General features: G+C 35.8%; 2 protein-coding genes across 4 annotated transcripts in view; both read left to right on the top strand.

Moving 5' to 3' along the window:
• Positions 1 to 7,600, top strand: part of btbd11b (BTB (POZ) domain containing 11b) — a 69,831-nt gene extending 62,231 nt beyond the window's left edge. For all 3 annotated transcript variants that reach the window (XM_081372462.1, XM_081372463.1, XM_081372464.1), the window contains 7 exons: positions 991 to 1,169; positions 3,213 to 3,318; positions 4,418 to 4,520; positions 4,727 to 4,808; positions 4,952 to 5,020; positions 6,147 to 6,260; positions 6,377 to 7,600. In XM_081372462.1, the coding sequence (XP_081228588.1) occupies positions 991 to 1,169; positions 3,213 to 3,318; positions 4,418 to 4,520; positions 4,727 to 4,808; positions 4,952 to 5,020; positions 6,147 to 6,260; positions 6,377 to 6,586 (863 nt within the window). In that variant the 3' untranslated portion in view covers positions 6,587 to 7,600. The remainder of the gene's footprint in view (positions 1 to 990; positions 1,170 to 3,212; positions 3,319 to 4,417; positions 4,521 to 4,726; positions 4,809 to 4,951; positions 5,021 to 6,146; positions 6,261 to 6,376) is intronic.
• A 5,394-nt stretch (positions 7,601 to 12,994) lies between these two features.
• Positions 12,995 to 18,266, top strand: mlc1 (modulator of VRAC current 1; the record flags this gene model as incomplete). Its single annotated transcript, XM_081372473.1, has 11 exons — positions 12,995 to 13,234; positions 13,325 to 13,414; positions 13,497 to 13,550; positions 13,963 to 14,064; positions 15,121 to 15,222; positions 15,781 to 15,849; positions 15,946 to 16,062; positions 16,150 to 16,206; positions 16,370 to 16,492; positions 17,727 to 17,879; positions 18,186 to 18,266. 11 exons carry the CDS (start codon positions 12,995 to 12,997, stop codon positions 18,264 to 18,266), a joined length of 1,188 nt encoding a protein of 395 aa, XP_081228599.1.
• Positions 18,267 to 20,736: the final 2,470 nt, after the last annotated feature.

Raw genomic sequence — 20,736 nt, forward strand, 5'->3', positions numbered from 1 at the left:
AATAGCTTGTTAAGGTGTGCTATTGCTTTACTAAACAATTAGACTATTTTGGACAAGAATTGGCAATAAAACTGGCACTATTTGCATGGACCTGCATTGAAGGAGGGACCCAAGTTATATCTGGACACCAGAATATTTGGGCTTTTTTGGCTTGTGCCAAAAGAATTTGCATAGGCAAGCACTACAGATATTTTATTAATAAAATGTAAAAATGTACATACAGTACACTCCCATTGAAAAGGTGTTGTTTTTTTAAAGAAATTAATCATTTTATTAAGCAAATGTGCATTATATTGAACAAAAGTGACAATACAGAGACATTTGATATCTTACAAAATATTTCTTCTTCAAATAAATACTTTATTGTGGTTTCCTAAAAAATATTAAGCAGTACATATGTTTTCAACAATGGTAATAATAAGAAATGCTTCTTCCACACCAACTCAGCATACAGGTGAAACTCGAAAAATTTGTTATAATTTTATGATTATGGCTTACAGCTTATGATAATTTTAAAAATTTGGGGAATTTGGGGTTTTCATGAGCTATAAGCCATAATCATCAAAATTATAACAAAGAAAGGCTTGAAATATCTCACTTTGCGTGTAATGAGTCTATATAATATATTAGTTTCACCTTTTAAGTTGAATTACTGAAATAAATTAACCTTTGCACGATATTCAAATTTTTCGAGTTTCACCTGTATTAGAATGATATCTGAAGCATCATGTGACACTGAAGACTGATGCTGGAAATTTAGCTTTGACTTCACAGGAATAAATTATATTTTAAAATATATTAAAATAGAAAACAGTTATTTTAAATTGTGATAATATTTCACATTATTACCGTATTTTTGTAAATGCAGTCTTGATGAACATAAGAGACTTCTTTCAAAAATATTTCCAACCACAATTTTGCCATAAATCAAAGTCAACTCCAACTTAGTCAACTTAGAAAGGTGATTGTCATGTATTGTGTGTGTATCAGGCGTGCCTTGGACGCTGCACACCTGGCTGGAGTCCCTGCGAACTTGTTTCCTGCAGCACCGGCGGCCGCTGATCCAGGGTCTGCTGAAAGAGTTCAGCTCTATTGAAGAGGAGGAGTACACAGAGGAACTCATAACACACGGCCTCCCACTCATGTTCCAGATCCTGCGTGCCAGCAAGGTGAACTAACACACAAGCAAAACTTTCAAGCAAAAATTTCTACATTTGACCTCATATTTCTTCATCTTGAAACATGGTTATTATAGTTTTAAAATGTCACTAGGTTTATTTCTTTATTTTCTTTGAATTTTGGTTTTAAATTTCAGTTCACAGTATACACATAGTGGTTCATAAATACAGGTTAAACTTGAAAAATTAGATTATCGTGCAAAAGCTAATTTTTTTCAGGAATTCAACTTAAAAGGTGAAACTAATATATTATATAGACTCATTACATGCAAAGTGAGATATTTCAAGCCTTTATTTGATATAATTTTGATGATTATGGCTTACAGCTTATGAAAACCCCAAATTCAAAATCTCAGAAATTTTGAACATTTTCATAAGCTGTAAGCCATAATCATCAAAATTATAACAAATAAAGGCTTGAAATATCTCACTTTGCATGTAATGAGTCTATATAATATTTTAGTTTCACCTTTTAAGTTACTGAAATACATGAACTTTTGCACGATATTCAAATTTTTCGAGTTTCACCTGTAGTTTTTCATTCATTTCATTTTTGTTTGAGCCCAATTGTAACAACTAAGCTAGATTTCTTCCATGTTGCACAGACTGCAGTGCTAATTTTTTTTTTTTAAGTTATAGTTAATATTGCATTGAAGATTTATAGTTTTATTTTTATTTTAACTAATTAAATTCATTTTCACTTCCAGTTTTCTTCTTCATAATTTTGCTCTGTGTTGTTATGGTTAACTAAAACTACTGAAAATCATTCATTGAAATAAAGCTAAAATATATAAATATTAGATGAAAAACAAAACAAAAACTTGAAAAAATAAAAATGTAATATGTTGCCTTGTCAACGAACTGAAATAAAATAAGTTTTAGTTGAAGGACTAAAATTACTACAACTGATTTAAAAAAAATATATATATTTAAAAAAACGAATAAAAATTACAAAATCGCATAACAAAATTACTAAAAAAGTTAAAATAAAATCCAATTCAAAATATTAATACATACTATGATAGTATATTAATAATGCCAAAATAACACTGATTTTACCACTGTATTTAACATTGAAAATACCTTATTTGGCAGACACATTCATTCAGAGCATGTTGTCAGTATGTGAAATCCTTGGGAATCAAACCTGTGATCTTGGTGTTGCTAGTAGCTTGCCTGAGATATACTGTATGATTACTTCTCTCAAAATCTTTAGAGTCCAGAACCCTGGGGAACACATTGGTTCTTCAAAACAGGAAGTGAAGGCAGAAACTCACATAATTTGAATTGGGCGTTCTGTTGACGTCCTCCCACAGTGTTATGTAATAGTGAGCTTTGCTTTGAAACCTAGGGTGCTAAAAAGAATCCTTAGACACTGACCATTATATCTACTTCACATCAATATCGACTCCCCCTACAGCATATTAGACAGTACAGGAAGTAAAGATAAACATGGACTTCCTTCCACTGGGGCAACAGTAGGTGTATGTGTGAGTGTGTTTGTCAAGGTTGATCTATGGTGGAGTCAAGGAACCTTCCTCTGAACCCTGCAGGGATGACTGACAGATTCCGCTCCCTGCTCAACCTTCACAAATAATGTGTGTCTGCTTGTTAGTACAAAGAGTGAGAGACCAAGAGAAGAAACTGTGGAGTGAGAGAGAGAGGAAATAGTGGTGCTGTGCTGACAGCAGGTGATTTGTAGAGACAGAAGCAGGCCGGGTGAGAGAAATGTCAAGTTGATGAGGAACCTTTAACAATCTTTCAGAGAAGCTGATCGCTCAAACTGCCGAGGGAGCGATCTGACAGGGATTTAAGCATCTTCCTGCACGCAACGCACTCGTCTCACCTCTATAACAAAGTACCGATCCCAAAAAACACCATGCATTGATACTTCTCAATAACAGATGCTGTGATTTTGCTATGCAAGATCACACATATACATTGCTAACACCCTCAAGCTAGTCAAAATGTTTTGTTTTCTAATGGGACTTGATGAGAGGGGTCTTACACTTTACTCTTTCCCATGGTTTGCAGAATGAAGTTATTAGTCAGCAGCTGGCTGTTTTATTTACTCAGTGCTACGGGCCGTATCCGATCCCCAAACTCACCGAGATCAAGAGGAAACAGACGTCAAGACTGGGTATGTAGCACCAGATATCAGGTTGTGCCGTGCTCTCTGTAAAATACAATCAACTTCAAGCTTTTTATGACCAGAACAAATGTATCTTTTTGAATTAAACTGAGCACTCTCAAATGTCAAGTGAAAATGTCATTTGTGGGTGGTTCTGCCATTAAAAAAATATTTTTAAATGCAAGTTGAAGGGATTGTTCACACAAAAATGAGAATTCTGTCATCATTTTCTCACCCTCATGTCATTCCATACCGTGTGACTTTATTTCTTTTGTGGAGCACAAAAGGAGGCATTCTAAAGGATCTATCGCAATTAAATACAGTTTTTATGTTACCATCTGCATTATAATTTTGTTCAGTTTTGCTATGGTTAAAAAAAAAGAAAACCAATAAAAGTGATTTCCGTTAATATGAATAAAACTGAAACAAAATATAAATATTAGATGAAAAACTTAAAAATGTTAAAAAATAGTTGCCTTGGCAAGCTGATATAAAAGGTTTTAGTTGAATTAAAAACTGAAAAAAAAAAAAATATATATATATATATATATATATAAATGGTAAAAGAACATGTCCTGCAATTAAAAAAAAGGAGTGACGAACAGACCAAAATTGAAATTGTTCACTCATTGAGACTACTTTTGTGAATTGGATCAAACAATTCATTCAAAAGATCTGACTCAAGAGAACAATGCATTCACAGAACAAACTTTACTCGTGCATATATTGCAAGGAGATCTAGGGCTGATTTTGAGTAAAAAGAGACTTAAATTTCAGTTTCTGGCATTTATAATGCACAATTCACTTTGTCTACTTTTGTGGTGCTTTTGCATCTTTAAAAGCTCCATTCCCCTTTCCCTATTCTTTGTAACTGGATGAAAAAAACAACCAGCGCTTTCTTGAAAGCATTCTCGTTTTATGTTCCACAGCAGAAAGAAAGTAATATAGGTTTGGAACATTGTGAGAACTGAGAAGTAAATGATGACAGAATTTTCATTTTTGTTTGCACACTTTGAGCTCTATTGACAGCGACTGTGGCATGCTGTTGATTTCCGCAGATGTCAATTGCGACTAGTAAGAATGCATCTGTGATATGTTTGTGTGTCAGATCCTCATTTTCTAAACAACAAGGAGATGTCAGATGTGACCTTCCTGGTGGAGGGCAAGCCATTCTACGCTCACAAAGTTTTGCTCTTCACCGCCTCCAACAGGTCAGTTGATGCACTGCATCCAACTGAAAGGAATCACTGTATAATTGCATGCAGTGACGTTTAACTTGTGTTTTGTTGTTTGAATTACAGTACCTTATTAATGACACAGATATGAGGCATAATAACAGCTTATTTTCCTTTATATTTACTCTGTATAGAGTATGCTATGTTTATCATTGTTTTAACTTCTCCTTCTTATACCCAAGGTTTAAATTACTTCTAGCAAACAGACCAGCTGCTGAGAACACCTGTATCGAAATCAGCCATGTCAAATACAATGTATTTCAGGTACAGTCTGGCTCTTACACTAATGCTCTGAAAAGTATTGTTATTGTTTTGGTAACTTTTATCGAGAGTGAAAGCTCATTTTTATATTGTGGTCTGTTGCGTCTGACTGATGCATTCCCTTATACTGATGCTTTCCCTTATAGCTGGTGATGCAGTATCTGTACTTTGGTGGAACGGATTCACTTCACATCAGAAACACTGAGGTTATGGATGTAAGTATTATTAATTCCATTTCAGTCCTTATGTTATCTAGAATTTTTATATTTAAAGGTAGGGTTGGCAATTTTCGGAGAGGCTAGCAATAGCGAGCTAGCTTTGAAAGCATAGGATCCCACCCTCCCTTCAGAGCGTCCTTCTAAACACATTAACACGTACAACAGGGAGCAAACAAAAGTGTCACTTTTCAAGAGATCGTGTTAAACTACCTCATGTCTCAAAGTGCATAACATTACAATAATAATGAACATAAACAACTTACAGAGCACTGACCTGTACCACCTGACTGCTGCGGATTCATTTCGGCATTGATAATTTTGACATTATAACGCATAAATTTGAGTCACGAACCACTGTGAGTATAACGTCACGGGTTTCCATCTTTTCCAAATTACAGTAGTTATGGCGTAAGCTTGTTGTTTTGGTTCAGGCTGGGTGACTGACATCTAACTCTGCATAGCATAAAACACGCTAATAACGTGTGATGTCTGCGCGTGTAGGGTGCGTGGAGGTATGGAAATACATATGTTGGCAGGCAGGTATGACATTCAGACCGAATGCAATTATTGGACGAACATTTTATGGTCCTACACCTTCCACAGACGATATATACATATAAATACATTTAGACCACTTAACTTAGTGATTGCTATCAGGACGTGAAGAGTCTTTCAACCAGCATAACAAAAAAAAATCAGATTTTACTGTGTATAATATATGTACAGTGTTCAATATATTTAAAATTTTTATTTTATTCCTGTGATGGCAAAGTTAAATTTCAGCAGCTATTACTGCAGTTACTTGAGAATCATTATTACCAATGTTGAAACAGTTGTGCTGCTTAATATTTTTTAGTGGAAACCATGAATCTTTTTTTTCCTGGATTCTTTGATAAATAGCAAATTCAAAAGAACAACATTTATTTTAAATAAAAATGTTTTGTAGCATTATAAATGTCTTGACTCTCACATTTAATGCATCCTTGCTGTAAATAAAACACAAAACCCCCCACAAATTTTATACTTACTTATTACGGTTATATCAGGCTAATATAAAATTAGCCTTATATTGAGGTTTATATTTTTATATTCTCAACTTCTCTCCTTTCCCCCTCTCTTCCAGCTCCTCTCTGCATCTAAGTTCTTCCAGCTGGAGGCATTACAGAGACACTGTGAGATCATCTGCGCCAAGAACATCAACACCGAAACTTGTGTGGAGATCTACAACCATGCTAAAGTAATGGCAGTCTGTTTGTTACAATCTCACGTTCTTAGATTTAATTTCCCCATCTGGCATGTATATGGAATATTCTTTACATTCTCAGTATTTTCTTTCCTCTGCTTCTCTGTTAGTTCCTGGAGGCGCCTGAGCTGTCGGCCTACATCGAGGGCTACTTTCTGAAGAACATGGCAGGTCTCATAGAGCTTGAGCCATTTAAACAGTTGCTCTATAACTCTCCGGTGGAGAACTGCTGCCCCGACGTGTTGCACGACCTGGAGAAGACGCTAGCCACGCGCATTCGCTCCATTCATCTGTCATCCTCAAAGGGATCCATCGTCTAAAACCTCCAGACCTCATCAAAGCATGCTGAGATCCTAACACGTGCACTTCCTCCAGGACTCTAGCAGTGCGATCTAAATGTGTTCATTCATGGGCAGTAGCAATGCACTCGTAGTTCTCCATCTAAGACGTGTGGTGATCTCTTCTCAACAGACTTGATCTGTGTTTTAGGTTACAGCCATAAAGGAAACAATGCCATTTTGCAAGTCGTCTGAAAATGGAATAACACTTGTGACAGATAATGGTTTTGTTAGATGCAGTACCTCTACTAACCTTGGAATATTAAAGCGGTATGAAGGAATACAGCAGCAAATGTGATGGCCCAAAAAAAGTGGCATTGTTATGATCGCTACAGCAAGCAGGTTCCACTTTCTGGTATAGGACATCATGGCTTAGGGGTGCAAAGAGTTAGTCCTCTGGGATAGAAAACAACTCAATCATCGTCAGCACTGATTCTAGATGTTACTAAATATGCTTCCTAGATTTGTATTTTCGAGCATTGAAATGATGCCTCTCAGTTGTACAGATATTGCTCTTATTATCAGCAACCATGTGTGTAAAATGTGGGCGGAGAATGTGGCTGCCAATGTAAATATCCGATCGAAATCTCTCACGTGGAGCTGTTGATCTCCAGCTGTAAGTAGATGTATATAAAACGTCATCACCGTAAGACTTCCATCGAGAACTCACAATAATGTACAATAGAAGTGTTCTTGAAGTCTTGTTAACTGTTGTAAATGTAGATGAGCATGTAAGTATTTTCATGCTTGGGTTTTGTTGGTGTCGTCATGTCTTGCATTGACTTTACACTCTTGCGTGTCACGTGTGTGTGCAGGGGTCTGTTTTGTCTGGGAAAATGAATTATTATCAGCATGGAGTTGCAGAATTGTAGCTGTGAATCCCCCTGACTGAAACGACTGATTCAGAATGTGCCTGCAATACGTTCTGATGTGCTGTGTCTCTAATGACATTAGTCACTCGGTGACTAAATCAGTGTTCTTTATAAAGATTACTACAAAATACTCATGCTTCTTGTCGTATTTTATAGTCAAGGGATATTTATTCTGGATTTATTTTTTTATAGGCTGGAGGTCCATCTTTTTTTCTGTTTTATCGTGTTGCAGAACCCAGATTTTACTGTATATTAGACATCAAGTGGTGACCCAAAACCAGAACCTATCTATTGCACAAAATAGGTTTCTAAATGAATATTGAATTTCAGTGATTTGATGCTCTCTGCAACCAATAATAAACATTTTCTCTTTTAAAATGCACCTATTTATTTTATTTTTTAATTAATAAATATATGTTCATTTAATTTATATATATATATATATTTTTTTTTTTTTTTTTTTTAAAGATATATATATATATAAAATGTCAAAAGGGTAAGGACTTGTCTCATATCTTTTGCCATTTATTAGACCTTATATAGCCCCGCCTCTTTTCAGCGCTGCTCTCGTCTCGTTGTGTTCTGTCTTCCGGTTTGTATTTGAAGTATGAATCTAATGGATTTATGAAACTGGATATCATAACAAATGTCAGTAGACCGGGAAGATTTCAAAATGAGCGGTTCATTCACAACTCTTTGACAACGATGCCATAGAAATACACAGAGCTACCGCAATAACGGAAATTCAAAGAATTTTTTTTAAAGATGGCTGCGCGCTTGTTTCTCTGGCACACAAAATAAAAAAGGTAACTTAACTTAACGTTAATTGCGACTTTTTTACCTTTACCTTTTTTCCCCCTTGTAATTCTGACTTCTTTTCTCAGAATTGTGTGATATAAACTCGCAATTACGGGTTATAAAGTCAGATTGCAAAATGTAAACTCGCGATTGAAACAGTTTATATCTCAGAATTGTGAGATAAAAGTCCCAATTATCTTTTACATTTTCGTGGCGGAAACAAGCTTACATAGAAACAAGCTGCCTTCCATAATTGGCTATTTTGTTATTATAATAGATTAAATAAATAAATAAATTGCAACTTAATTTATGTGAAAGAAAGTGACACGTGACGGCCAAGTATGGTAACCCATACTTGGAATTTGACCTCTGCATTTAACCCATCCAAGTTAATGCACACACATTAGGAGCAGAGTAGTGAGTAGTTAACACACACACACTGCAAACGTGGATACACACACCCAGAGCAGCGGGCAGCCTTTGTGTGGCGCCCGGGGAGCGATTAGGGGTTAGGTGCCTTGCTCAAGGGCACCTCAGTCATTTCCAACCGGCTCTGGAATCGAACCAGCAACCTTTGGGTTACCAGTCCAACTCCCTAACCACTAGTCCTTGACTGCCCCCCATTTATATATTTATATATTTATATATTTATATACATTTCTATAAAATAATTTATATTAAATAAATAAATAAAATGACAAAGAGATAAATAATTTTCTCCAATACTTTTTAAATGTAATAAGGCTATTTATTTTGTTATTTCACACATGACTATATGGTTGGTTTTATTACTTGCATTTAGCATTCCATATCCTCCCCTAGCTTATCTCGAGGATCAAAACAGACCTGTGACCCATATGCTCTGAGCTTAATAATGCTGCTTGCTGGATTTTAATGCTGTTAGCTGATTTCTTTTCATTTCTGAGAATGCTTTTTGTAACTTTGGAGCGCAACTCAGCCCTCAAGTTGTTTGCACTGTGTTAAAGAAGACTTAATCTCAGCAAACCAGACAGTGTTTACAGGAACAACAGATGTGATTGAGGGAGAGGGGCAGCAGGGGAAGAGAGAAACATGAAGGTATGCTATAAAAAAGACAGGGATATATGAGTCAGAAAAGTGAAAAGAAAGTGGGATTTAAGGAAAAGGAACAAGAGAAGCATTGTCCTTTTATGTGGGAAGTGGTTACCAAATGGTAAGGGGTCTGGGCTGAAGAGACACAGTTTGCAGGCTAATATAGAAAGGAGTAACCTGTGAGTTAGAGATGCCCTCCATTATGCCTTTTAGTTTGTTTTACTTTGACCCCAGATTGCTAATGATTTACAAGAGCATATATAGCTTTATGAGAATTAAAAAGGTAGGGTAGGCAATCTTTTTCATAAACACTTTTTGTTATTCTGGTTTAAACTCTCTTCACATCATTATAGCAATCAATAATAGAGGGTTTAAGGTTCTACTACATATATTTTTCTCAGGACCAAAAAAAAAAAAGTTTCAACGCTAGCTTGCTATTGTTAGCCTCTCTTAAATTGCCTTCCCTACCTTTAAAGGACCACTAGGTATTTATGGTGTGTAAGCTTTCCCATCAGGCCACTATAGAGACATTTTACTTATGATTTAGGTGAAAAAAAAAACATTTAAGTTTCTCTTTGCTACAGCCCACAAACTTTACACTCTCTCTCTGGCCTCATAAACCCCTAAAATGCCTATTTAAAGTTAAGTTACAGTGAATCAATAATGCTTCTGCAGGGATTTCAGTGGTTTGCCATGCCTCTGGTGTGTGTGTGTGTGTGTACGTGTCCACATGAGCGTGTGATCTTTTTGTTGAGCATATTCAGAGGGCAGTGAAGTGTGGTGGCCAGCCATTGGAAGGGGGCTGTTTAAATGGTCTCCATGGATACTGCCTTTCAAGGGCACTTTTGAACAGTTGCATTGCAACAAATACAGCCGTGAGAATTTGTACACATACAGTATGTTCACTCTTCTCTTATTTATCTCTTTTATACCTATAAACCAAACAGTGGTACACAGTTATATTTATGATTCTCAATAGAAATGGATTGGATTCAATCACTTCAAAGGTATGTGTGACAAAATATTGTTTATGAGCCCACTGGGTATAGAAGCTCTATGGGACGTCCCAATTCTCTGGTCTGTTTTGTCCACTACAGTTAAACAAAGGCACAAGTGGGAGGGGCCAAGAGAGAAGTGCAGGACTGCACAGCTTTGAACTTGTTATGCACAAGAACTGTATATGCGTATCTTGTTTTCTGCCATATGCTACAGGTCAGTTTGGGATAATTACAATCGTTTAATGTTTTTGAAATAGGTCTCTTGTGCTCTTAAGGCTCCATTTATTTTGGTCAGTAAAAATAGTAATATTGTAAAATATTATTACAATTGAAAATAACTGTTTTTTTATTTTAATCTTTTAAAATATTATTTATTTATTTGATGGCAAAGCTGAATTTTCAGCAGTCATTACAGCCATTCTTCATGATCCTTCAGAAATCATTCTAATATGCTGATTTGTTGTTTTAGAAACATTTAGGGCCTATTATTATCAATGTTACGCTGATTCATATTTTTGTGGAAACTTTGATACACTACCATTCATAGGTTTGTGTTATGTAAGATAAAAAAAAGAAATTTTCTTCAGCAAGGCTACGTTAAATTGATCAAAAGTGACAGTAGAGACTATGTAATGTTACAAAAAAAATCGATTTGAACTTTATATTCATCGAAGAATCCTGAAAATAGTGTATCACGGTTTCCACAAAAATACACAACTGTTTTGACTGGTAATACATGTACTCACATGTATGAGAAAAAAAGAAGCATTGTGGGTGCCTGTTTGTGTGTGCACATGGGACAAGTCGTTCTAGGTTGTGTGCATTCTTTCTCTGTGTGTATGGCAGCGAGGGGGTGTTGATTTATGTGTGAGTTCTCTCATTGAGTTGAACAGAGCAGTAAGAGGCTCTGGCCTCAGTCAGCAGCCCCTGATCTGAGCCCCATCTCCGCTCCATTTGCATTCACTGGCTAAAACTGGCTGGCAGGGCAACACTCGCAACTTTCTGTTCCAGGCTTTGAGGCGTTCCAAAAGTTTTTATTGACTTGCAGTGGAGGGGACAGAGAGAGAGTGGAGAGAGGAGAAGAACAAGAGGAAGAAGATAAAGTACAACTAAAACCTTAGACTTCCACAGGAACAGGGGAACAGGTGGGCTAAGCCGAAATAAACGAAGCTGGAGGCAGGTGAGTGGGAAGCAGAGATTAAGATAAAGAGGGTTGGAGAGATAAGATGAATGAATGGAGGGAAGAAAGTGAGGCTCAGAATGAAGTTGTGGAGCATAGGCTGAGGGAGGAGGGGTTGGTGTGTTTTCAAACTTTTTTATGAATCATTGCCTTCATGCATTATCCCCGCACTGTATCCTCTTTATTGCTCTGTGTTCCTGTGGCTGTTTACGTAATAACGTGAAAGTGCTTTATATTCATTGTGCGTGTGGGTTTTCAAGAGGGAGCTGTTTGATTTCATTTTATTTCTTTATTGTTGACCAAAAATATTCTTTCCCCCCCTCCCCCTGGAGATGGAGATATTGGGTAGTTATTAGTAAAACACTCAGAGCTCATATTATAGGTCGCATATGATGATTTTATCACTTCAGAGATGAAAATAGTGTATTTAGTACAGTTTTGTGTTCTTGGAGCTCCTTCAAGTCCCTGCTGTCTCTAAATTGTAAAAAAAATGATTTTTCTAAACCGGGTCATGGAGAGGAAAACTCAGTAGGCTGCAGTTATGTCACTGTAAAGCCAGAGTTTTATGGTCCACCCTATGTTTTAATTAAGGAAAATTTTATGAAAATGTATTTAATGAAACAAGATGCTAAAAGTAAATGTGTTCAGACTGGCACTTTTAAAATTGGGGAGAATATTGACCATGTGTGTGATTGTCATTAGCTGTTTTTGTTGTTGTCGCTCAGAATGGCTATAGGGACAATATAAAAAATCTGACCAATATCGTTTTACAGATAATTATTTCCATGTTATGGCTGACATTAAAATTTGGCCTATACATTCATTCATTTCTGGGTGAGTTTCATTTAAACCGGGCTATGGTAATGGGTTTTTCATGTATTTCAGTAGTTTAATTTGGTACATTGTACATTGTGTTTGTTGTTAAAAAATCCAATAAACAAAGCTCAGACCTAACATGCGGAACAATGAGTGGGATAATGTTTGAAAATTGTAATGTCTGTTTTGTTTTTTTGTTTTTTACAGAAATGATGGATGGCAAATTAGGTAACAAACCACATTAATATCCATTATTGTTAAATATACAATATCGGCCAATATATTTACATTCATGTGTTTGGCAGACGCTTATCCAAAGCGACTTGCATTGCATTCAAGATATACATTTTATCAGTTCATCAGAGTTCAATCAAACTTGCTAGCTACAGGAATGCAATCCAATATATATTCATGTTTAACACTATTCTTCAAACATGTAGGTTTGTGATTGGTTGGCCTTCAAATCCACTTAGAAAAGTAAAAAGTGTATTGAATGCCATTTAAAGGCAATATGGATGAGTTAAGTTTGTGTCGTTAAAAGGATCACATGACAATCTGTTAATAAGCCGTACGCTTTACCTGCTTCTGTAAATGTTTGCACTTTTTCTTGCCTAGTCAATATATGTGATTTATATGCATTGGTTCTCTAGGGGTCATGGATATCAGGATGCAACGAGACGAGGCATCAGCCCAGGAAGTGTTCAGCTATGCCCAGATGTCCACCCTGGAGCGAAACAGTGGGGTAGGGACGCTAAGTCGGCATCTGGAGCGGGAGAGGTTGGAGAGAGACAGCTACACGGTGGATGTCAGGGCCAGTGACCTACAGCTGGATCGGCCTGGGCCGTTACATCCCTGCTTTAGCTACAGAATCTGGCTGTACAGCGTTGTCATAGGGGTAAGCGCTTTGGCTCAGCAGATTTTCACTCCTGTGGCTAAGAGACTTAACACACTGTTTTTCTTAAATTCATCTGTATCTAACCTCCAGAGCAGCTTGCTGATAGCGGCAGCTTTCTCTCTCTATATGGGAAATGTGTTTCCAGCTGCAATGGACTACCTGCGTTGTACTGCTGGATCTGTGAGTGTCTCTTCTACATACTCATGGATGAGGCCACTGGTCAGTTTGACATTGAGATATATGTTTTGTTTGTGGCTTGTAGAGTATTCCAGCTGCAGTGGTGAGCTTTGCTATTGCCAAGAACAGGCAAGTTGCAGTAAGTGGATATTTTTTCCAGTAAATAATACAGAAAAATCAACGTAGATTATTTAGTAGGAAAGCTACTTTTTATGAGTATAAGGCTATTATGACAAGGTTTTCTGTAGTGTTATATTGCACAGGTGAACATAAGACTCATCTAAAATCTCTTCATCTACTCATCTTTATTGGAATAACTGCTTTACATACAGTAATGCGAAAGTATCAATATAACTATAATATTTATTACATTAATTCTATAAATCAATATAATATTTAGTCAAACATTGTTCATCAATCAAGTTTTATATTCTATAAATCAAGGTGTATTCTTCTGAATAATCACCCTGATTGAGTTTTTTTCTTTTGGTAGATAAATACTTATTCACATTTTTTACAAATACAGTAAGTAACCTATATTATGTTTACAGGTCTCAGACTTTCAATTGGTCTACGTGTCATCTTTTGCTGTGACAACCACGTGTCTGGTGTGGTTCGGATGTAAACTCGCCATTAGTCCCTCAGCCATCAATGTGAGAACATCACAACTCTAATACCCCTAAAATGTTTGTCAGGTAACCTAAAAAATATGTGTTTCATGTGGTAATATCCAAATTAAATGGTTTTGCGCAAGCCTAGTATATTTTATAATATGACAATAGCAAAGCAAAAGTCATTTTAAAGGATTTGGAAGAAATAAGGTTTATTTATTAAAGGGTTAGTTCACCCAAAAATGAAAATTCTGTCAGTAATTACTCACCCTCATGTTGTTCCAACCCCGTAAGACTTTCGTTCATCTTTGGAACACAAATTAAGATATTTTTGATGAAATCTGAGAGCTGGATCACTCCTCCTGCAGGCTTATGGACACTATAACTTGCTGGCCCAGAAAATGTATTAAAGACAATCTTAAGTTTATAAAGCGACGAGAATACTTTTAGTGCGCAAAAACAAACAAAAATAACGACTTTATTCCACTATTCATTTCCTTCTCTCTGGACCTCGAGTCTTTTTATGTAGTGTTTAAGCGTAGCGCGTCTGTGTTGCACGTCACCACGTAGGCTCACTATTGGGCGACTCTGGTCATGTGTGATACGTGGTGACGTGCACAGACGCGCTACGCTATTACACTACGTAAAAAAAACTCGAGGTCCAGAGAGAAGGAAATGAAAAGTGGAATAAAGTCGTTATTTTTGTTTGTTTTTGCGCACAAAAAGTATTCTCGTCGCTTAAGATTTACTTAAGATTAAGTAAATAACTTAAGATTGAGCCACTGGAGTCACTTGGACTATATTAACAATGTCTTTAATACATTTTCTGGGCCAGCAAGTTATAGTGTCCAGCCTGCAGGAGGAGTGATCCAGCTCTCAGATTTCATCAAAAATATCTTAATTTGTGTTCCGAAGATGAACGAAAGTCTTACGGGGTTGGAACAACATGAGGGTGAGTAATTACTGACAGAATTTTCATTTTTGGGTGAACTAACCCTTTAAATAAACTGCATGTTACAGTGCTCTACAGACAGTAAGCTATAATGATCATGTACAAATATACAATTAAAACAGTTACTGCTGTCTGTCATCCTAAAGATTAACTTTAACCTGCTCCTGCTTATTGTGCTGGAAGTGCTCACGGCTAGTACTGTTATCCTATCAGCTCGCTCAGCGGAGGACTGTTGCAGACACTGCAAGGTGTGTATAATGTGTTTCTGAACTTTTATGTGTATCGACTTACTGCAGTATATCATCATTTTTGCCTGTGCATATGCAAATTGTGTAATCAATCAGAAAATTATCGATATTTCATTATTATGCATGCTTAGTGGAAATTGAAATTTCTAAGAAGATTCAATTTAATTATCTTCATTTTCCATCTGACTCTGCATGAGACACACTGTTAAATAAATCCGTATAGGAAAATGTAAAGCTACTGGTCATTTTCTGCCAGAACACTATCCATTACGTTTGTGGACATTTCCTTAAAACCCTAAACACAATGCAGTGTGTAATTCAAAAATACAGGTTTAACGCCTGTGAAAAGTTAACGCAGTACAGACTTTTCTTGCAGTCTTAATGCAAAATAACTGCAAAATCCTTTTATGCTAAATCCCTGCCAGCTATTGTCACCATGTGAGATGTCTATGACTTACTGTATTTGTTTCCTGCTTATGTGATTTGCATTTTATATGTGCTCGTGTTTCTCTGCTCTTTTTCTTTTCCTCATTGCTATCATCCATCTCTTTCCTCCAGCCAGTGTCTGATGGCCCTGTGGTTGCGACCCCAGCTTCGTTCCCCACACGTCTTCTCAAGGCTTATGCCGTGAGTTGCCTACAAATTAGATATGTGTATGTGTCTGTATCCGCTGTAAATCAACACAAAGAACACTGTAGATCTGCTGCTCTTTCTCTGGTGCAGGTAATTGAGGTTATACTGGGCATCGCCGCTGTATTCGGAGGAATTATTGCTCTCAATTTGGGTGCTCTCCTCCCAGAGCCATACCTTTCTGTCACTTTCTTCTGGATTCTGGTAGCTGTGAGTTTAGCTTATTATATAAAATATGATTCCATTTCAGATTATAAATGATTTCGTTCGGTTCTTGATGGTGTGATTCCTCTGCAGTGTTTCCCCAGTGCCATTGCCAGCCATGTGGTGGCAGAATACCCCAGCAAGAGTCTGGTGAGTCACCATCAGGGTCTCTCCAGCAATAAAGCAACGCAATCAAACGTCCCTAAAGGACATTCTCTATTCTCAGTCATTTAGCTGCCTGCGCGCTTTCTCTTTAGTGTGATTCTCTCTCTCTCTCTCCTTATTTTTTCTCTCTTTCTTTCCACTGCTGTAGGTGGAGATGCTGATTGCTATTAGTAGTGTGACATCACCACTGCTTTTCTCTGCTTCTGGGTTCTTGTCCAGCAGTGTGATTAATTTTATTGAGATCTTTCTGCATGAAGTGACATTAGTCAAGGTGAGTCATTTCTGTGCACCAAATCAAATCAAATCAAGTTAGTTCCAATATAACAAATTTGAACCTTTTTGACTCCTTAAAGGGATAGCTCACTCAAAAATTTGAATTATTTGCTTGCCCTCATGCTGTGTTATGTGGGATTACAAATTTAAGAATCTGTTTAAGATCTGCTGATTCTACATCCTGACATAAGATCACATGAAAAACTAAGGTGAAGTACATTGTATTTAGCATTTAAGGTTACAATGGTGATATCAGATTTATGATTCTGTTAAAATGAGGTTTCTGCCAATCCTGTTCTCTTTATTGTCAGTCAAATGAGCCAAACTACTGAGAATCTAAAACTAAACTAAAACTGTTAAGCTGAAATAAAATAAAATATAAATATTGGATGAAAAACTTGAAAGCTTAAATGAAAATTAGAATGTTGCCTTGGCAGCTAATTGAAATTAATATGTTTACACCGAAGTTCTAAAATTACTTAACCTAAAACTGAAATGAAAATTAATTAAAGATAATTATAGAAAAAAATAATAGAAAAGACAAAAGTAATACAATTACTAAAATTAAAATGAACTCAAAATGGAAAAAATAAAGGTAATTCAAAATAATAATAATACTATAATAGTAGATAAATAATACTAAGATAGCATTGCCCTCTTGTTCTCCAAACCCAATATGATGTTATTTTTCTATGAAAAAACATTCTTTCCATATGACAGTTCATAGCGAGCATGTCTGCCATAAACAAAAAAAAAAAAACATGTAAACTCCATTCATTAAATATTGAAACTATTACTCTGTGATGAAAATATTCTTCTGTGCTGTAGTAGTGAAATCATGTTGGATATCAATGACATCATCAAACATCATTGCTTCCGACATGTTTTGTGACCAAACAGTATTTTAATTGAGCTGCTCTTTATTTTTTAAATCTATTTCTATTTAGCCTTTATTTTTATTTTAATCATTTTAATACTACAACTTAAACTTATTTATTTAATTTAGTTGCCAAGGCAACATATCAAATTTTCCTCTTTTTTTTTTTCATCTTACAGAAAACATACATTTTTAATAGTTTACAATAACAACACTGCTGAATCAGTTCAGATAAGAAGCATACAGGTTTTGGCCGGGTGAACTATCCCTTTAAACTAGGAATTCAGATACATGTTCACCTTCACACCCATCTTGAAGGTTGTTTGAAGCGTGTGAATGTATGTTGTGCATGCAGCAGACGTATGACATACTGCTGCTTGTCCTGATGGGACTGCTGCTGGTGCAGGCGGTGCTGACGTTAGCCACCGTAATAAAGTGTGCTTCCTACAAGAGCCAGCTCCGCATGGGAGGTACTGAATGGGACACGCTACACAAAAAGCACTGTGAGGTAAACACACAAACATACACCCTATACAATGACTGACAGGTCAATTTAAGAGCACAGGAAATGTTATACTGTGTGCGTTATATGTGACTATAACTGTGCAGATGATGTTAGCAAAAAATTAATAAAGGAAAACTGTACTGTACGGTGTCAAATGTAGCATGAAACACAATCACACTGGAACGGCAGAGTTGTTCCGCTCCTTTAATTCCGTGAAAACACACATTGGGGATGTTGTGAATAACAAAGGAAGATCTCAAGGTGGTTGTTGGAGCATTTCTTTTCCACCATCTCATTCTTTTCTTACAGCAACACACATCAAATGGCACACTAAGGGATTTTGACAAAGAAAAGGCCTGGAAAGCAGTGGTGGTCCAAATGGCCCAGTGACCAAAGATACAGGCAACAGAAGGAAATACACTGAGAAAGAAAGTGAATGTACAAATATGGAAGATGAGAATGTCAGTTGGAAGAGAAGCATCACTTTTCGGGTAATGAAACTTAAGAGTTCTGTCATCTGATCTGTTACATTTATGAGTCGTACACCACCATTCAAAAGTTTGGGGTTGAGATTTTATTTTATTTTATTTTTTTTAAAGAAATTGATACTTTTATTTAGCAAAGATATGCATTCAATTGATCAAAAGTAAAAGCAAAGACATTCACATTGTTATATAAAGGTATATGATGTATATTTCAAATACATGCTGTTTATTTGAACTGTTTAGAAAAAATGTAAGTATTTCTACAAAAATATTAAGCAACACAAGTGTTTTCAACATTGATAAATGTTTCTTGAGCACCAAATTAACATATTAGAATGATTTCTGAATGATCATGTGACAAAGTTATTGCTGATGAAAATTCAGCTTTGCTATCACAGGAATAAATGTATTTTAAAATATATTCAAATAGAAAACAGTTATTGTAAATTGTAAAAATATTACAGTTTTTACTGTATTTGTAATCAAATAAATGCAGCTGGTGAGCATAAATGACATCCTTAAAAAAACATAAATTAATAAACGACCCCAGACTTTTAAAAAGTAGTGTGTCTGTCAAAGATATTATTGAATGACAGTTTAATAAGGAAAAGTCAAAATGTGGGATGGGTTTTGAAAGTCTATTGTAAAGATCCTTAAACTTGTGTCTCACAATCATAGCCTACCATTCCAGTTTGAAAATAGAATCATACGTGATGCTCGAACGACTTTATATGCAAATAAATGGTGAACACACCATGCTTGTACAATCCACAGCACTTGTAATGCATTATTTTGAAATCCCATTGGTTGGATGTTGAAAGAGTAGGGGACCTAATATATGATGCATTTAATAATTCTAACACACTTTAATGGACCATAGTGCTGTTCACTACCTTGCTGCGTGCAACCATTTTTACTTTGTTAGATTTTATTTTTGTATAAATGTGCATCTTGTGATGTTATTGTAGATCAATAAAATTCTAAAGACTGTTTATGTGAAATGTGAATACTAATTATTCCAGATAGTGACGTAACAGCTTGGTATGTTTATTCAGGTTTGAGTCCAAGTGCAGTTGGAGTCTTGAATAAATACAGCAAAAAAGAGAACACTGAACAGGGTTGGACACATGCAGTTAACGGAATAGTTCACATCAAAATTCTTAATTTACTCACCCTGTATGACTTTGATGAATTGTTGAGTAAATAATGACAATTTTAATTTTTGGTTGAACTATCCATTTAATTATTATATATATATATTTTTTACATTTAGTTAAGATGTTATGATAGACCAAAGCGATTAATAAACACTACATAACTATGTCTTGCTATAGTATATCAAAAGTATTTTCAACTTTTTTTGTTATACAAGATCAGCTTATTTTTAAGTCCGTTTAATGTAATTTAAGTTGAAAGACTTAAACATTCAAGTTGATTGTACTTAAAAAATGTAAGGCAGCAACTTTTTTTTTTACAGTGTATTTACATGATTTTAAGCAAATTTATTTTTCTTCTTAATTGTCTTTATTTTTCTAATAAATATTTTTGCCCTATAAATATAAAAAAATTGGCCCAAATAAAATAAAAATAGCTATATTTTGCTATAAAATAAATTATAATATGGCTAAATAAAAGCTACTGCAGAATAACCAAAACATCTTCCTAAATTTCAGCCTACAGTGAACATTAAAAATAATACATAAGATATATAGAGTAGAACACAGAATAGAATAGAATAGAATAGAATAGAATAGAATAGAATAGAATAGAATAGAATAGAAACAGGGCTAGTGGATTTTTTATGCACAGCAACATAGGCTACAACGCAAAATAAAACCGATTACATATATACATGACTGATTATACAGGGAAAAAGTTGCTTATTATATTACATAATATTATTGCCCTATAATAGGCTATACTAATCTTTATGCTTTCTGCCGCCTTTTGGTTAAGCCTATTTTATCGTATGCGTTTCCACACACTCATAGCCTACTAACGATAGGCTTGTGCAAGGCAGAACAAGCGATGCCCATGTTAATTGAAGGTCTGTGTGAAGATGATCGTGTGAACTGGAGAAGTGTGTGAGGTTTGTCAGTGAGAGGGATGGCGAGAGGCGGAACAAACCGGTGTGTGTGCCCGGATACACGCTGAAACGGCTCGCCCGCACTGCAGATTAACTCTACAGACGCCGGGGATGCTCAACAATAAAGCACAAGTCACTGCATCCGCGTCCGTTGTTTTTTTTGGAGATCTGGTGGTCGTTGTGAAGAGAAAGAGATCTGTCCTGGTGTTGTTGATTTGAGCAAGGGATTCAGGCTCTGTGTTCTCCTCTATATAATCGAGTAATCTGACAGGTATGTGACATCATGACG

This window comes from Scardinius erythrophthalmus, assembly GCF_964197995.2.
Source record: "Scardinius erythrophthalmus genome assembly, chromosome: 8".
Taxonomy (NCBI): domain Eukaryota; kingdom Metazoa; phylum Chordata; class Actinopteri; order Cypriniformes; family Leuciscidae; genus Scardinius; species Scardinius erythrophthalmus.